Consider the following 16992-nt stretch of genomic DNA (forward strand, 5'->3'; position numbering starts at 1 on the left):
CCCGGGTGGGTGGACGGAGCCGGCGGGCCGTGAGCCTGGCTCGTGTGCTGCTTCCTGCCTCTTCCCCGCTCACAGCTCCAGAGCTGTCGCTCTTGGCGAGAAAGGCGTCCTAACCAGCCCGTATCCTCCAGCGGACAAGGTCTCTCCTTACCGTCTAACCCCTCCTTCCTCCTGTTTTCTTCTCAAAGCTTTTCGTTTGAGTCTCTTAGGTTCCCCCAGAACCGCCAGGCTCGGGGCAGAGTGGACCACAAGAGAGCCAGGGCAAAGGGTGTGCGGACGCGCTTTTGAACGTTGGGCTTCGGGACCAGCTGTGCTCCACTCCCCTCCTGTTCCTCGTTCTCTTTCCTCGTCAACATCAGTGTGATCTTCACTTATTTCCAAAATAGTTACTGAGCGTCAGGTACACTGCTGGACGCTGGGGATCCGGCAGGGAACAGAAGAGACCCCTCCCACAGAAGAGACCCCAGGCCACCCGCTCCTGGCCTCCTGGGGAGGGGACGCTGGACTTTGAGTGTGGGTGGACCCTGAGCTCCGCTGCCCTCTGCCCTGCTGGGGCCACAGCGGCTGCTGCCCGAGGCTGCTCGTCCCCACGGGGTCCAGGGGATGGCTGCTCCCTGGCGACCGGGTGGCAGAGCTGCAGAACTGGGCAGGCCCATGTCTGTCTTTCTGACCATGAATGACCTGGTGGTGGTTAAGTTCTGGGGAAGAGAAAATGAATAAGAGAGGGGACGTCAGCTTTCTCCGGTTTTTTAAAACCTCTCGTGAACTCATTAGTACAAACAGTCAACACAGGACAGGGTGGTGTTTCACAGAGAGTCGTCGTTGTCAGGTCAGCTCTCTGGGGACCTAGAAGCCGGTTCCCGCCCGGAAGGAGGAAGCCAAGGAGAGGAGCGTGGCCATCTACGTGGGCTGTGGCTGCAGGGACACGTGACCACGCCTGGCGGCGTATGCACAAGTTTGTCCTCTCACAGTCTGGAGGTCATGAGTCCAGCACGGGCCTTGCTGGCTGAAGTTTAGGGGTCACAGGGCTGGTTCCCTCTGGAGAATCCCGGGAGACAGAGGTGCTGCTTTCCTTGGCTGGTGGCCCCTGCGCCATCTTCCAGATCAGCGTGGTGTCCGCGCTTTGTTGTGGGAAGATTCTCTGCTTTCTGAGCCGCCTGTGTGACACGGGGCCACCAGATGCTTCAGGACGCCATTCCCACCTTGATCACCGGCTCAGTCCTATCTGTAAAGTGCCCTTGCTGTTAGGGCACATGGCCCGGGGCCCGGGATTGGGACATACCCGTCTCTGGGCCGTCACTCTGCCCAGCAGAGCTGGCCGCTACGAGATGTGAAACTGTGTTTGCAGATGGCTTCCGAAGACACAAAAGGAAAACCAGTTAGGACTTTCTTCTGTCTTTTATTCTGAAAATCGAATTTTCCGGTTTTTTTCCACTGATGGATTCATTATTAAAGAAATAGAACTTTAGCTCATCAAAAACTAGAATCGCGTTTGAAAGTGCAGACTTTTCTGCATCCTCAGCTCTGACCCCGTGTGGGAGGCCGTGGGCTGGTCAGGAAGTGTGACTACGGCTGCCCCACCCTGGGCAGCTGATGAGCGCCCCCAGGAGGTGGTCCAGTGGTTGTGTAATTTGAGGGGGTGGGAGTGCAGCCCCAAGTCAAAAGCCCCACAGCTCATGGCAGCTCACTCCCTTGAATGCAGAGCCTCGGAGGCCCCCGCCCGCTCGCCGTCCTCCGTGTGGGGCGTCGAGGCACCAGTCTGCCTGCCTGCTTATTGCAGGGTGCGGTGGGCCTGGTGTGGGTGCTCGTGTGTGATGGCGTCACCCAGAGCCCGTCATGGGGGCCTCATCTGTCCCTCCCTCCAGACACAGTCCAAGTGGGGTTCCTGATGCGCAGGATGGGGGTCCGTGATCCGTGATTTGTCTCCTTGGAGGCAAGTCGGATCCTCCCCCGGGATCTGGGCCTCACCCTCCAGCTTGTGTCTCCTCTCCACACACAGAGCCCTTCTCGACTCCCTCTGGAGCCTGGGGCCTTGTGACTCACATGCGCATTTCTGCTTGTTTCTCGACTCTATCAGTGTCCCACTGACTGGGGGCCGCTTCTCGCTGGAGTGAATGTGTCTTGCTTGCCCCAGGGTCGAGGCCCTGCCGCCGTCTGCCTGTCCTCCTGGCTGCCCTCAGGCTCCCCTTTCCATGAACCTGAGAAAGCGGTGACTCTGGGAAGGTCTCCAGGTGCTTTAGCTCCTGTTCCATCTCGGACCCGCCCTTGGCCACATCCCTGCGTTCAGTTCGCTCTTTGGGTATTTTTTCCTGTAAGGCCTAAAAGCCCGTCTGTGTGTCCAGCACTTGGATGTTTGAGGGAGGTGACTTGCAGTTGCAGTGGAGCAGCCTGGTCCTGCCGTTCACGTCCACACAGCGCACCCGCACGCCACACCCTTGGCAGCAGGTGCCCCGCCCCGCGGTCCAGGTAGCACGGGGCAGCCTCTCCCGGTGCCGTCTATGCTGACGCGGTTCTGCTCTGTGTCTGCAGGTGCTGCAGGGGGCCCAGCTGATAGCCGTGGCTTCTTCGGACCCTGCTGCCACGGGGGTGGACGGCTCGCCGCTCCAGGGCAGCGACATCCAGGTCCAGTACGTGCAGCTGGCGCCAGTGACCGACCACACCGCTGCAGCCCAGGTGGGTCCTCCCTTTGGGAAGTGGACAGGGCCCGGGCCTCCTGCAGGTAGTGAACACGCTTGGGCATTTCCGCCTTGGGCCTTCTCCCGTGAGGAAGGTAAGTGATCCATGAGAGGCGCATGGTGTGGATGTAGGCGCTCGCTTGGGACTCCGTGTCTTGTAAGTGCCTGGAAGTGTAAAGGTGAGAGGTTACTTCTTGTCCCAGATTCCAGCCTTAAACAATTTCTTGAGATACTCTTGTCTCATGCAAATGTTTACCCATACATTTAGAGGCCAAATTAAGTGTACTTGAGACCTCTTTGTTCCTTGGGCTGGGGCAGGGCCGGCCCAAGGTCTGCACGCCTGCCGGCCACGGGCAGTGAGTTTGCAACCCTTACCTGTGGCCTCTGCCCTTTTCCCCCGTGGCAGCCTCTGGGGGGCCGAGCTGGGCTGCGCTGGGCTGCAGTCCTCTTCCTGCACTGCTCGCGGTTGCGCTCTCCCGGGAGCCCCAGAAAAGCAGCGCTCGGGCTCCATCTGGACAGTTTCTGAGCCGTCAGGTCGGCAGGGGGGCTGCTGCTCGAGATGTACAAAGCGTTCGCACCTCTGGCCCCAGTGAGTGTGCTTGGTTGGGCGACCACTGTGGCCTCCCCTGGGTATGGGGAGCCAGGCGTGGGCCCCCGTGTTCATGCCTGAGCCTGTTTGGGGGTGGTGTGATCAAGGTCTGTCAGGGCGCGGTCCGCAGAGGGTGCCCTTGGAGCAGCTCAGGCTGCGGGTGCCAGGGTGACACGGGCGCTCTCAAACCTCAGGCTGTGGGCTTGACTCACTGCTGAGCGCCTCTGGGCGGGGGGGGGGGGGCTCTCATCGCTGTGACCCCAGCCTATTGGCCCCTCCCTGCCTCCTCCCGGGACCCCCCCCCCCAACGCCCGGCACTGACGAGCTGCGCGTATCCTGCCTTCGGCCTTGACGCTTAGAATTAACGCCCCGAGTTTCCACGCGGTCCCCCTCCCCTCCCGGCCTCCGCTGGTCGCTGTCCTAGGTGTTGTGTCCTGTCCCCGCTGGTAGCTGCTGAGGAACGCGGCTCAGCAGGGCCAGGCAGGTGGCCCAAGGTGGCCCTGGTGACCAGGTGGCTGGGTGATCAGTGGTCCTGCGGGGACTTAACCCTGGTTCACAACAAGTCCCCACCTGGCCCAGAGTTTTGGAACGTGTGTCCTGGAGAAGGCACAGCCCCCTGCTCTCCCCAGACCTGTCCACTCTGCCATGTGGGCAGCAGCCACGGCCTGGACACTTGTGCTTTTGTGCAGCGGTGATCAGAGAGGCATGTGCCACTCTGGAGATTGACCAAGAGGGCATGAGGCCGACAGCCCACAGAACTTGGGGTGGGGGGGTGGATGAACTTATTGATGTGGTGCGAGGGATATCTGTCCTAAAGAAGGACCCCTGGGCTCTGTCTGAGCTGGGCGGGTCTGACGCCCATGTCATTGCTGCTTCACACGCACGGGGGTACTCAGAGTGTGTGCCTTGAATCTGGGGTGCGTGTCGTGTGGCGGGTCTTCCTGGGACAGGTCTGTGGTCTTTGTGCGGATGTCACTGTCGAGGGGAGCCGTGTCCACGGAGCTCCTGGCGCGTGACTTCCCGCCAGTGTCTTGGTCTCCAGTCACACCCGGCAGGTCTTGGGGACCACGTAGGACACAGAGCAGTAGATCGGAGAGGAACATGTGCACTTTCCGGGGTGTCTTCCCTGCAGAAGGGCTCGGTCCCTGGGGCCCAGCCTCCTCCCTGGGCCCCCGCCCGCCTCATGCATGGGGAGGGGTCTCCCAATGGTCTCTTAGCAGGAGGCCTCCCACCCTCCTGTGGGTTTCCTTCCAGAGTTTGCTGCTCAGAACAGGGTCATACTCCTCATCTGGTGCTTGGGGAAGGACGGGCCTGGCTCCCGAAGACCCCGAGCCCCCCGAGCCCCAGAGGCTGCGTGAGGGGTGGGCCTGTTCCCCGGAGCAGCCACGGGCAGGGGAGAGGGCGCCCCGTCTGTGCTGGCGCCGCTGCGCTGTGTTCCGCTCCTGCCTGGGGCCCCGGTCTCCTGCCGCGTTTTGAGGACGAGGGGGAAGGGCAGGGCTCCCCACCAGAGTGTGGGCCTCCCCAGTGCCCAGCCCAGCCTCCCCACCCGCCTTTGCCCCACCATCCCGGGTGCCTGGGCTCAGAGCCGCCTCTTCCAGACCTTCAAGGGGAGGGGCCCCTGCAGCCTGTGGCAGGGCTGGAGCGCCCCCCTCTGCAGCTGCCAGCATGCGCCAGTCCACTTCCCTTTTCCAGAAGGTCCATGTGTGTGTCGTCCCTCCAGCCCAGCCCCTCTCGTGGCCTCTGGACGGCACGGAGGAGACCTGTGCTGAGTCCTCAGATGGGTGGGGAACCGCCCCCCCCCAGCCAGGAAAATGCCGTGTTGCCTCCCCTTGATCTGCAGTCGTAGGCGGAGCGCTGGCCCCGCCCGGGACTCTGCCTCCGCTGTGTGGCTTTCTCCACCTCCTCCTCCGCGCACTGCCCCCCCCAGGGCCCCTCCAGCTACAGGTCCTCAGGGGAGCCACGGAGCCCACTTCTGAGAGTCTGATGTTGCCTTTGACCAGCGGCTTAGGGGAGTCTGAAAAACCCCCCAAGTGATCTCCATCTGGGAGCCCATTCTTGGTGGCTGAGATGGATGGTCAGTGACTTATTCCAAGACTGTATTTTCTTCCTTTAAACTACCTTAAAACTGTGAATATGCTGACCACTTGGAGTGCACGCCCAGTGGGAAGCGGGGGTGGGAATGGGAACGCAGCGCCGGTGGCGGGAGCTGAGGGGCATGTGGGTGGGGAGCAGGGGCCAAGACAGGGCCCTGCAGAGACGGACCGTGGCCCTGGATCTGTCACAGCTGCCGGGAGCATCCTCTCCCAGAGCAGGGACGACACTCGGGCCCCCAGCCCCACCTTCCAGCTCGGGTGTGTGTTTACTCTGCCTGAAAACCGCTGGTGTCTGTGACCAGGGAGTGGCCCGGACGTGCGCACTGAGCCCTTTGATACAAAGCCCCCTCTCCCCTCTTGCAGGCGGCCGACGCCCTGCAGCCCACCCTGCAGTCCGAGATGCAGCTGGAGCATGGGGCCATCCAGATCCAGTGAGGGGACGGCCGCCGACCAGACAGGGCCCGAGCCAGAGCCGCCGCTCAGCGCTAGGTCCGGTCACCCGCACCGTTCACACGCACCCGTCCCTCGGCTTCGCACGGGAAGGGGCCCGCACACGTTCTGCTCAAGTGCATCCGAGTGCCTCATCCTCGGGGAGACCGCCCCGGTCAATAAAGATGACGGTAGCCCCTGCCGCCCCCGCCCGAAGACCCTGTTTCTTTTGATCACCCCGCCGTGTCCGGGGGAGGAGCGGGAAGCACAGCGCGGCTGTGTTAAGTACACGCGGGAAATCAAGAACTACGATATTTTTCTCTGTTCAAACAGCTTTTTTAATTTGCTATGGTGTTTATAACAAAAAACAAAATTGAAAAAAAAGTGGAGTAGCAGAAGCCTTTTGCTGTGTGCTCTGTTCAGTGTAACGAGAATAGGTATTTGCAAAAGAAGACTAACGATTTTGATGGAAACGTTGCTTACCTACTTTTCTAGGGGGATGCTGTCAGCACTGTGATTGTGCATTTCTAATGGAATAAAATGTATTTATGACCACGACGGCTGTCACATTGTTTCCTCTTAGGAGATGGCCCCTGGGCCTGTGGCGGCCCTGATGTAGCTGTGTGGGCCCTTCCAGAGGAAGGGGGCGTGGCTGCCCGGGCAGTCCCGTGATGGGGCCTGGGGTGCAGGGGGCTGCACGATGGAGTGTCTCCAGGCACGGTGTCCCTCGAGGTAGCGTGAGCCTTCAGAATTGGGGTGCTCCCACAAGTAAGCTGCGCTGTTGAATGGCATGGCCTCTTCCAGCCCCAGAAAGTCCCAGCTCTGGGGGGTCTTTAGAGAAAGTCGTGTCCAAAGGAGCATGCCATATTGACCATCTAATTAACGTGTGTCTGGAATCCCAGAAGGAGAGAACAGAAGGAAGATGACACGTAAAGGATTGGGGAAGCAGAACAGATCTCACGTAGAAATACAGAGGAAGCCGTGCCTGGACACACGCAGAACGTCGAAGACAAGCATAATCCAGAAGCAGCCAGAGAGGAAGGACGGACCACCCTCATGGGGGGAGGGAACATCAGAAGCAGAGGCGTTGAGGGAAAAAGGCTCTACGCGGATTTGTTTAGTAGAACAGCTGTTCAAGAACGCCGGTGACAGTTGGCATCTGGCCCAGAGCTCTGCTCTGAGGTGTACACCCAGGAGAATTGAAACCGTATGTCCACACGTAAATGTGCACACGAACATTCATAGCAGCACTTTTCACGATAGCCGGAGACTGGGAACAGCCTACAAAATGCGGTCCACCGACACAGCAGCCTTGTAACTCAGCCGTAAAAGGAAGGAAGCACGGACACAGGTTACAAGGCGGATGAACCTTGAACACGTGCTGAGTGAGAGAAGCCAGACCCAAGAGCCCGCATACTGTGTGGTTCTGTTTATATGAAGCGTCCGGAACGGGCAAATCCATAGAGACAGCAGATGAGCGGTGGCCTGGGCTGGGGGAGGGGAGGTGGGGAGTGACTGATACTGCAAATGCGGATTCTTCTGGAGAGGATGAAGATGTTCTGGAATTAGTGGTGCTGTTGACCCAACTCTGTAGATTCACTAGAAGTCAGTGAATTGCACACTAGAAGGGGTGAAGTTTTGGGGATATAAATTATATCTCAGGATTATTAAAAATAAAGAATTGGGCAACATTTTAAAAAATGGGAACAAAAATGAGGGTGTCACCTGCAGACGATTCCATCCTATAAAGGAAGTTGTAAGACATTTTCTTCAAGAGCAGGAATATGGACCCAGGAGGAGATTCTGAGAGCGGAAGGTTGGCGGTGGCAGGGGGGGCGGGTGGCAAATACAACAACGAGGAGGTGTATCTAGTACTCCGTGTAAACTGCCTCACAATAAAATGTTGGAAAACATTGCTCTGAAGGTTGGGGCAGGCAGGAAAGGAGCTAAATCGTTGTAAAGCCCCTGTTCCTTGCCCTGGAGAGAAAGGATCAAGATGCTGTACAATTGTAAGGCATCAAAGTCAATATTTATAACAGACGTTTAAGAAACACAGCACAGAAAAAAAAGTCAATAAGGTGTGGGATGTCCAAACGGCGTGATTGGTGCCCTTGACCTAATCGACGTGTAGACCACGGCATGTGGCGGTCACGGGGCACACTTTCTGTCCTTCCCCACTGCTCTTTTGAACTTTATTCAAGTCACCCACACACCAGACCAGGAAGAAGTTCAAATAAGAGATCAGAGTGGAAAAGTATTTCTAATTGACAATTAAATACGACAGGTCGACATATCAAAACTCACGGAATACATCGAAAGCTGTGCTTAGAGAAAAATTTATATTTCCTTCAGATATATTCCCAGAAGTGGAATTGCTGGATCATATGGTAGCTCTATTTTTAATTTTTTTGAGGACCCTCCATACTGTTTCCCATCACGGCTGTGCCAATTTACATTCCCACCAACAGTACACAAAGATTCCCTTTTCTCCACATCCTCGCCAACACTTATTTTCTGTCTTTTTCATAATAGCTGTTCTGATAGGTGTGAAGGGATAGCTCATTATGGTTCTGATTAGCGATGTTGAGTCTCTTTTTATGTGCCTGTTGGCCATATGTGTGTCTTCTTCGGAAAAGTATCTATTCCAGTCCTTTGCCCATTTTCCCATTGATTTATTTGTTTTTTGCTATTATGTGAATTCCTTATATATTTTATATATTAGCCCCTTATCAGATGGATGGTCTGCAGATATTTTCTCCCTTCCGTAGGTTGCATTTTTACTTTGTTGATTATTTTGCTGTGCAGAAGCGTTTTAGTTAGATGTAGCCTCACTTGTTTATTTTTGCTTTTGTTGCTTGTGCTTTAGATGTCATATCCAAAAAACTGTTGCCAAGACCAATGTCAAGGAGCTTTTTCTCTGTTTTCCTTTAGGAGTTTTATGGTTTCAGGTCTCACATTTAAGTCTTAAATCCCTTTTGAGTTAATTTTTGTGAGTTGTGTAAGATAGGGGTCCAATTTCATTCTTTTGCATGTTATTATCCAGTTTTCCCAGCACCATGTATTGAGGACACTGTTCTTTCCCCATTGAATATTCTTGGTTCCCTTGTTAAATACAAGTTGACCATATATGTGTGGGTTGATTTCTGGGATCTTGATTTTCTTTCATTGGTCTGCGTCTGTTTTTATGGCAGTACCATACTGTTTTGATTACTATAGCTTTGTGATATAGTTTGAAATCAGGACGCGTGATACCTCCAGTTTTGTTCTTCTTTCTCAAGTATGCTTTGGCTATTCGGGTCTTTAGTGGTTCCATAAGAATTTCAGGATTGTTTTTTCTATTTCTGTGTAAAATGCCATTGGAATTTTTATAGGGATTGCATTGAAGCTGTAGATGGCTTTGTGTAGTATAGACATTTTAACCTTATTGCTTTTTCCAATCCATATACACAGGATATTTTTCCAATTGTTTGTGTCTTGAGTTTCTTTCATCAATGTCTTATAATTTTTCAATGTACAGATCTTTCACTTACTTAGTTAAATTTATTCCTAAATAAGTTATTGTTTTTGATGCTATTGTAATTGAGATTGTTTTGTTTCTCTTTCATATAGTTCATTGTTAGTGTACAGAAACAGAAACAACTGATTTTTGTATGTTAATTTTGTATCCTGTAACTGTACTGAATTTATTAGTTTTAACAGTTTTTTGGTGGCGCTCTTAGGATTTTCTATATATAAGATCATATTACCTGTAGGCAGAGACTAACTTATCCCTTTCTGACTTGGATGTCTTTTTTTTTTTTTTTTCCCCCAGCCTAATTGTTCTGACTGGAACCTCCAATACTAGATCGAGGAGAAACGGTGAGAGTGGGCACCCTTGCCTTGTCCTATTCCTGATCTTAGAGGAAACACTTTCAACTTTACACCATTGAGTATGACGTTAGCTGTGGGTTTGTCATATATGGCTTTTATTATGTTGAAGTATGTTCCTTTTATAACTATTTGTTGAGAGCTTTTATTGTGAAAGGATATTCTAGTTTTCAAATGCTTTTTCTGCATCTATTGAGATGGTATGATTTTTATCTGTATTCTCTTAATATGGTGTATTACATTTATAGGTTTGTGTATGTTGAACCATCCTTGCATCCCAGGGATCACTGTCATAGTGTATGGCCCTTTTCATGTGCTGGTGAATTTGGTTTGCAAGAATTTTGTTGAGAATTTTGCATCCATATTCATCAGGGATATTGGTCTGTAGTTTTCTCTCCTTGTGGTATCTTTGGCTTTGGTATGAGGGTAATGCTGGCCTTGCAAGCGAGTTTGGGAATATCCCTTCTTCAGTTTTTTGGAAGCGTTTGAGAAGGATTGACATTAATTTTTCTTTACATGTTTAGTAGAATTCACCAGTGAAGCCATCTGGTCCTGGACTTCTCTGTGTTGGGAGGTTTTGATTACTGACTCAATCTCTTTACTTGTATTGGTCTGTTCAGGTTTTCTATTTCTTCATGATTCAGCCTTGGTAGGTTGTATGTTTCTAGGAATTTATCCATTTCTTCTAGGTTATCCAGTTTGTTGGTGTGTAATTGTTCATAGTAGTCTTTTACAATCCCTTGTATTTCTGTGGTGTCAGTTGGATGTCTCCTCTTATATTTCTGATTTTATTTATTTGAATCTCTTTTTTTTCTTAGTTGGTCTAGCTAAACGTTTATCAATTTTATCTTTTAAAAATATCAGCACCATGAGCACTGTATACATTTACAATTGTTATATCCTTTTGATAAATGGATGAATTGACCCTTTTATTGTTATTTAATGACCTTATTTGTCTCTTGTTACAGTTTTGACTCAAAGTCAGAACTTTTAAAAAATGTAAGTATAGTTACCCCTGCTGTCTTTTGTTCCCTGTTTATGTGTAATATCGTTTCCATCCCTTCACTTTGAGCCTGTGTGTGTCCTCAAAGCTGAAGTGAGTCTCTTTTTAGACAACATACATTTGAGTCTTGTTTTTTTATTGTTCAGCCACTCTGTGACTTTTGATTGGAGAATTAATCCATTTGCATTTAGAGTTATTATTGATAAATGAAGAATTACTAATGCCATCTTATTGTTTTCTTACTGTTTTGTAGTTCCCTTGTTCCTTTCTTGCTGTCTTCCTTGTGAATTGATGATTTCTATACTGTGTGCTTTGATTCCGTTTTCTTCATCTTTTGTGTATCCCCTGTAGGTTTAACAACAGTCCTTTTAAAGCTGACACTGACTTTGACCATATACAAAAACTCTACCTTTTAACCCTCCCATTTTATCTTTTTGATGTCACAATTTACACCTTTTTACCTTGTGTATCCATTGACAAATTAATTGTAGCTATAGGTCATTTTTAATACTTTGGTCCTTTAACTTTTATTCTAGAGTTAAGTGATTAACACACCACCATATTACAGTGTTAGAGTGTTCTAAGTTTGACTATATACTTACCTTTGCTGTTGTGTTTTATATTTTCATGTGCTTTTATATTACTGATTAGCATCCTTTCATTTCAACATGAAGAACTCTTTAAAGCATTTCTTGTAAGGCAGGTCCAGCAGTGAGGAGCTCCCTCAGCTTTTATTTCTTCAGAAAAGACTTTATCTCCCCTTCATTTCGGAAGGACGGCTGTGCTGGGTGTTCTTTGTTGGCAGCATTTCTAATATATCATCCCACTGGCCTGCACAACTTCTGCCGAGAAACCCACTAATAGCCTCATGGGGCTTCCCTTGTATGTGAGGAATTTTTTTTTCTCTTGCTGCTTTTAAAACTCTCCCCTTGGCTTTCATTTTACACAGTTCTATTGTACTGTGTCCTGGAGAAGATAGTTTTGGGCTGAAATTTTAGGGCAAGCTATGAGCTTTAGGAACTTGGAGGTCTAAATCTCCCCTCCAGCTTTGGGAAGTTCCGGCCATTATTTCTCTCCTTCTGGGATTCCAGTATTGTACCCATTATTTCTTTTAACGGTGTCCGATAGTTCACACCTGTTTTCTTCACTCTTTTTCATTCTTTTTTTCTTTCTGCACCTCTGGTTGGATGGTTTCAAGTGGGCTGCCTTCTGGTTCACAGATTCTTTGTGCTGTTGGACCGCTCCATCAGATTCTTCATTTCAGTCACTGTATTCTTAAACTTCAGGGTTTCTGGGGGTAGAGGGGTGGTGTGTGTTTGTCTTCTGTTTCTTTGTTGAACTTCTCATTTTGTTCATGCATTGTTTTACTAATTCCGTTTAGTTGTCTATTTGTGTTTTCTTGTAGCTCACTAAATTTCTTTAAGAGGATTTTTCTGAATTCTCTGTCAGACATTTCATAGATCTCCATTTTTTGGTGTCATTCGTTGTAGTTTCATTAGTTTCCTTTCTTTTTTATAACTTTTTTTTTTGGATGTATTAGTTTCCTTTTGTGTATCTTGTTTCCTTGATTATTCGTGATCTTGTGGCCTTGTGTTGGTGTCTGAACATTAGAAGAAGTAGGCACCTGTTCCAACTATACAGACTGGGTTTGGCAGGGAAAGTCCTTCATCAGTCGGCCCTTCCAGGAACCCGGGTGGGTCATGGGATGGTGTCCTTAGATGGGCTTGCTGCTGGAGTCCTTGGGCAGCTTCCTGCTGGTACCTGGTCAGCCGGTGGGCAGGCCTGGTGCCTGGGTTCCCTGGGGCAAGCCGGGCACCTGCAGCCTCCTGTGGGTGCTAGAGTCCGGGGTGAAGTTGGGTTCTCATGTCACTCGCCCTCCCCAGTGGGGAGGGTGTCTCTCTGCTAGACAGCCTATGCCTGGGGGAGGGGAGGCGGGGATGGGTAATGTGAAACTGTCTTTTCTACCCTCCTCATTGTGTCTTGTCTGATTTCTGTGTTCCACCCACGTGCTATAATCCCTCACCTGGAGCCTTTAGCTCTTGGGAAGCATTTTCACGTGTGGATGGTTGTTCAAAGGGGCATTCCTGGGAGGGGATGAGCCCTGGGAACCCCTGTACGGACCCTTCCTGATGGCGCTCTTTTTTTTTTTTTTTTTTTTTTTTTTGTGGTACGCGGGCCTCTCACTGCTATGGCCTCTCCCGTTGCGGAGCACAGGCTCCGGACGTGCAAGCCCAGCGGCCATGGCTCACGGGCCCAGCTGCTCTGCGGCATGTGGGATCTTCCCGGACCAGGGCACGAACCCATGTCCCCTGCATCAGCAGGCGGACTCCCAACCACTGCGCCACCAGGGAAGCCCAATGGCTCTCTTAATAGCGCCTATCCTTATGAAATGTTATCTATAACTTAAAAACTTGTCACAAGGAAAATTCCAGGCTCAGATGACTTCACTGTTAAGTGCTTGGAAATGTTTATGGAGGAACAGCAGTCTTCTAAACTCTTGCACAGAACAAAAAAAGAGGCTCATGTTCCATCTTGTTGTATGAGCAGCATAACCTTGACCCCAGCAGCCACAGAGTGGGGTAGGTATTTGCCACCCTTCTAGCCAATAAAGGACATATATCTGGACTTGTAAGATAATAAGGTTTCTTATTACCAGGAAGGGAATAAAGACAGACAAGTCCATGTTGAAATGGACAAAGAGTGGGTGCCCCTAGGGAGACAGGGAATGAGGGATGGGGTGGAGGAGGGAAACCATCTGATCATTTTCAGAAGCGGGGTTTATAACGGCCATTCATTCATTGCTGCCGAATTATTTAATGATTAGTGAGTTTTGCCCCCATGCTACTCGCCCGAAGAAAGGCAAAAGACATGCGCTCATGAACAGACCACAGCAAGAGGAACTCCAAATGGCCAACGAATGTCTGAAAAAGTGCTCCACTGGTCAAGTCAAAACCACCATGAGGGCTTCCCTGGTGGCGCAGTGGTTGAGAGTCCGCCTGCCGATGCAGGGGACACGGGTTCGTGCCCCGGTCCGGGAAGATCCCACATGCCGCGGAGCGGCTGGGCCCGTGAGCCATGGCCGCTGAGCCTGTGCGTCCAGAGCCTGTGCTCCGCAACGGGAGAGGCCACAACAGTGAGAGGCCCGCGTACCGCAAAAAAACAAAACAAAACAAAACAAAACAAAAAACTACCATGAGATGGCTCCAGAATCACCAAGATTCGAAGACTAACGACCTTGAGGGGTGTGCGGGTGGGGTCTCCCGCGAGGCGTGGGCGGGGCTGGGCGGAAGTTTGCAGACTTCCTACTGGGTAGAGGGCCCCGGGCGGGTGGTCCAGCAGCCCCTCCAGGCGCCGCCCCCTTCACAGCAGCGCGGGTCCCTCCTGTGGCCTGCCCTTCCCAGGGGACGCCAACAGCCGTGGGCGTGGATGGAGTCCCGCCGTCACACCGATGGGTGGGGCCAGAAGCAGTGACCCCGTTTATGCCCAGAGGGGGCAGGACGAGCCTCCTTCCTCCCTGGCGTTAGAATCATCCAGGGAGGGAGAGGCAGTGGTGAGGCGGGCGGGCGGGGGGCTGGCATCTCCGCATGTCTTAATCTGGGTGTGCTGGCGCTGTGGGAAGGTGTGCCGTGATTTGTATGCTTTCCTTGTCACTCTTCACCCTAAAAGCTTTTTTTTTTCTTCTTCTTTCTACGTAAGACACACCAAGGAGGCAAGAAAGAAGGGGGCACAGGACGGGGGCTCCTCTTGGGGTACAGACGCTGGGCTGCCGAGGTCTTACACTGCTGTGTCCCCACTGCCAGGTGAAGCAAACACGATCCTTGTGAAAGGAAGATAGCATGGAATTCAGTCCCCAAGCAGTTGTGCACACTCACTACCCAGCACACAATCAGGAATAAGCAGGCAAAGGAGAGAGAGAGCAGCACAGACGAAACCAATGTAAACAGCGGACCACGGGTGTTGGACTTCTCCCAGGCCTTCAAACAATCTGCTTACGATGTTCAGAGAGAGAGACACTGAGAACTTAAACAGTGACCTGAAAACTTTCTCAAAGTACAAAAGCATCATTGTACAACTTTCATAGAATAATCAAAATTGCGAATTCAGGATGTAGGTATCGTGGCAGATTAGGCAGAGCTGAGATCATTGGTGAACTGGAAAATAGGGTAGAAGAAAATAGCCAAAATGAAGACTGGTGTACCCAACGCTCAAAGAAGGACTTATCCCACCCTTCCTCAAACTCCTTCAGAAAACAGAGACGGAACATTTCCCAGCTCAGTTTATGAGGCTCATATATCTTTGGCATCAAAACCTAAGAAGCTAAGTAGGGACAGAAAATTACAGACCAATCTTACTCAGAGAAAAAAAATTCTATGCAAAATATTAGCAGATCAAATCTGGCAATGCAAAATACAGACAGGAGATCATTCGCTGCCTGACTTGCGGGTGCCGAGAAGCACATCGGGCTTGAGGTTTTATTTTATTTCTAGGAACCGGGCTGAGCTCCCTAAGCTAAATACGTGAATTCACAAGCACGAACACAATAAATCCTTCAGGTTTTCTTGGTGCCCATGTGTGTTTAGCTCAGGAGTGCAGCCTGGTTTGTGACACAACACATTTAGAGATTAAGGGGGAAAGTCACACGATTAGCTCCACAGAAGCAGAGGCAGCCTTTGAAAAAAAATCAGCCTCTTCAAAATGTTAAAAAAAAAAAAAAAAAAAAGGCGGCATTCTAGAAATAAGAGGGAACTTCCTCACCTTGCTCAAGGCTTTCCACAAAGCCCGGCCGGCTGGCAGCAGGCTCACCGTTGACCCCAGGAACTTGGTTCAGCAATGAGCTGAAAGCCTTCCAAGCCGTGGGAGAGAAGGAAACAAGGCTTCAGGAGTGGAAAGGGAGGGACAAAGCTGTCATTTGAGGTGATGCCGTTGTGTTCTAGAAAATTCCAAACAAGTTCCAAAGACAGGTTATCGCAACTGTTAGCTTAGCAAGGTTTGGGGTCAAAACCAATTTACAGTAAGTCCGTACATACGAACAAGTTCCCTTCTGAGAGCACGTTCATAAGTACAACAAATTAGCCTAGGTACCCAACTGACACAATCGGCTACATAGTACTGTACTGTAATAGGTTTATAATACTTTTCACACAAATAATACATAAACAAGCACAAAAAATAAAAGATTTTTAATCTTACAGTACAGTACCTTGAAAAGTACAGTAGTACGGTACAATAGCTGGCATACAGGGGCATGTTTGCATCTTTGAAAGTTCACAACTTGAAGCTTTGTATGTAGGGGACTTACTGTACAGAGTGTTACTGCATTTCTACATTCCATCAGCAGTCACATAAAAATGAAATTTTAAAAAGCCTTCATTAAAGTAGCCATAAAATATATAAAATATCAAGAAATAAATCCAATTAAAGATGCATATGATGTTTATGGGGGAAAATCACGAACCTCCCGAGGGAGACCTGTCCCCATTGGTGGGTCACAAGGCGCCCTGTTGCCCTGGCCCTGGAGTCTCCTGGGCTTTGGCCCCCTCCCCTGGCATCCTGAGCTCAGGAATCCTTCACCCAGTCGGGAGCCATAACCCGCTGACCGCCTCGCCCCTCACGCCCTCTCTTCCCTCCTCAACCTGCTTGAACTCTTGCTCATCTAGCAAAAGCCCACACAGAAAATCCCAGTGTTCGCCTACCTGCACAGATCGGCGGGGGAGGACCCTGCGCTTCCCAGGGGATGCGTGATTCTGCCTGGCGAGCCCACTGTCCCCTCCCCAGCCTGTTCCAGCTCCTCCCGCCCTCACTGCTGGCAGAGCCTCACTGTTTGGTCAGGGGAGGCGAGCACAGGGGTCACCACCAAGCAAGTGTCGGAGCACAGCTAGAAACCCACACTCTCAGTGTCTGCGTGGGGCTCCGCCCTGGAGGTGACCATGGGGTCAGGTCAGCCACCGGGACTCAGCCTCAGAGCCTCAGATGTGCAGAGTGCACTCTGCTGCATCCCACGGAATCCTGCCTCTGCATTAAAATCACCCCCCATCTCAGCCAGGTGAGGAGGAACCAGGCCCGGAGAGCACCCGGCCCCTGAGCTGACCCCTGCCTCTCACCGCCCCACATTCCGGCCCCCCTCCCCACGCCCCGTACCCCAACCTGCTTTCCCAGGGCCTCCCGGAGGGTTAGTCCTTTGGCCAGCTGTCCTGGTCTCCTGAGATGGGCTGTACGTGGTCTGGCGTCAGCGTGTGGTCTGGTGTGGCTGTGGCTCGGGGAGCACGTACCTTCCTTGAAAGTGTCCCCCCTACCCAACCCCGGCCGCTCCCATCCCCTCCCACACACATCCTCTGG

The 16992-nt window shown here is 51.3% G+C and overlaps 1 protein-coding gene across 4 annotated transcripts in view; it reads left to right on the forward strand.

Annotated features, from left to right (window-relative positions):
- The window catches only part of BANP (BTG3 associated nuclear protein), a 109590-nt gene extending 95065 nt beyond the window's left edge, over nucleotides 1-14525 (forward strand). For 3 of the 4 annotated variants that reach the window (XM_060083434.1, XM_060083437.1, XM_060083435.1), the window contains 2 exons: nucleotides 2530-2673; nucleotides 5721-6344. In XM_060083434.1, the coding sequence (XP_059939417.1) occupies nucleotides 2530-2673; nucleotides 5721-5792 (216 nt within the window). In that variant the 3' untranslated portion in view covers nucleotides 5793-6344. Of the gene's footprint in view, nucleotides 1-2529; nucleotides 2674-5720; nucleotides 6345-9597; nucleotides 9645-14352 lie in introns of those variants that run through there. The other variant, XM_060083436.1, reaches the window with a different exon arrangement.
- The last annotated feature ends 2467 nt before the right edge of the window (nucleotides 14526-16992 follow it).

This window comes from Mesoplodon densirostris, chromosome 19 (genome assembly GCF_025265405.1).
Source record: "Mesoplodon densirostris isolate mMesDen1 chromosome 19, mMesDen1 primary haplotype, whole genome shotgun sequence".
NCBI lineage: Eukaryota > Metazoa > Chordata > Mammalia > Artiodactyla > Ziphiidae > Mesoplodon > Mesoplodon densirostris.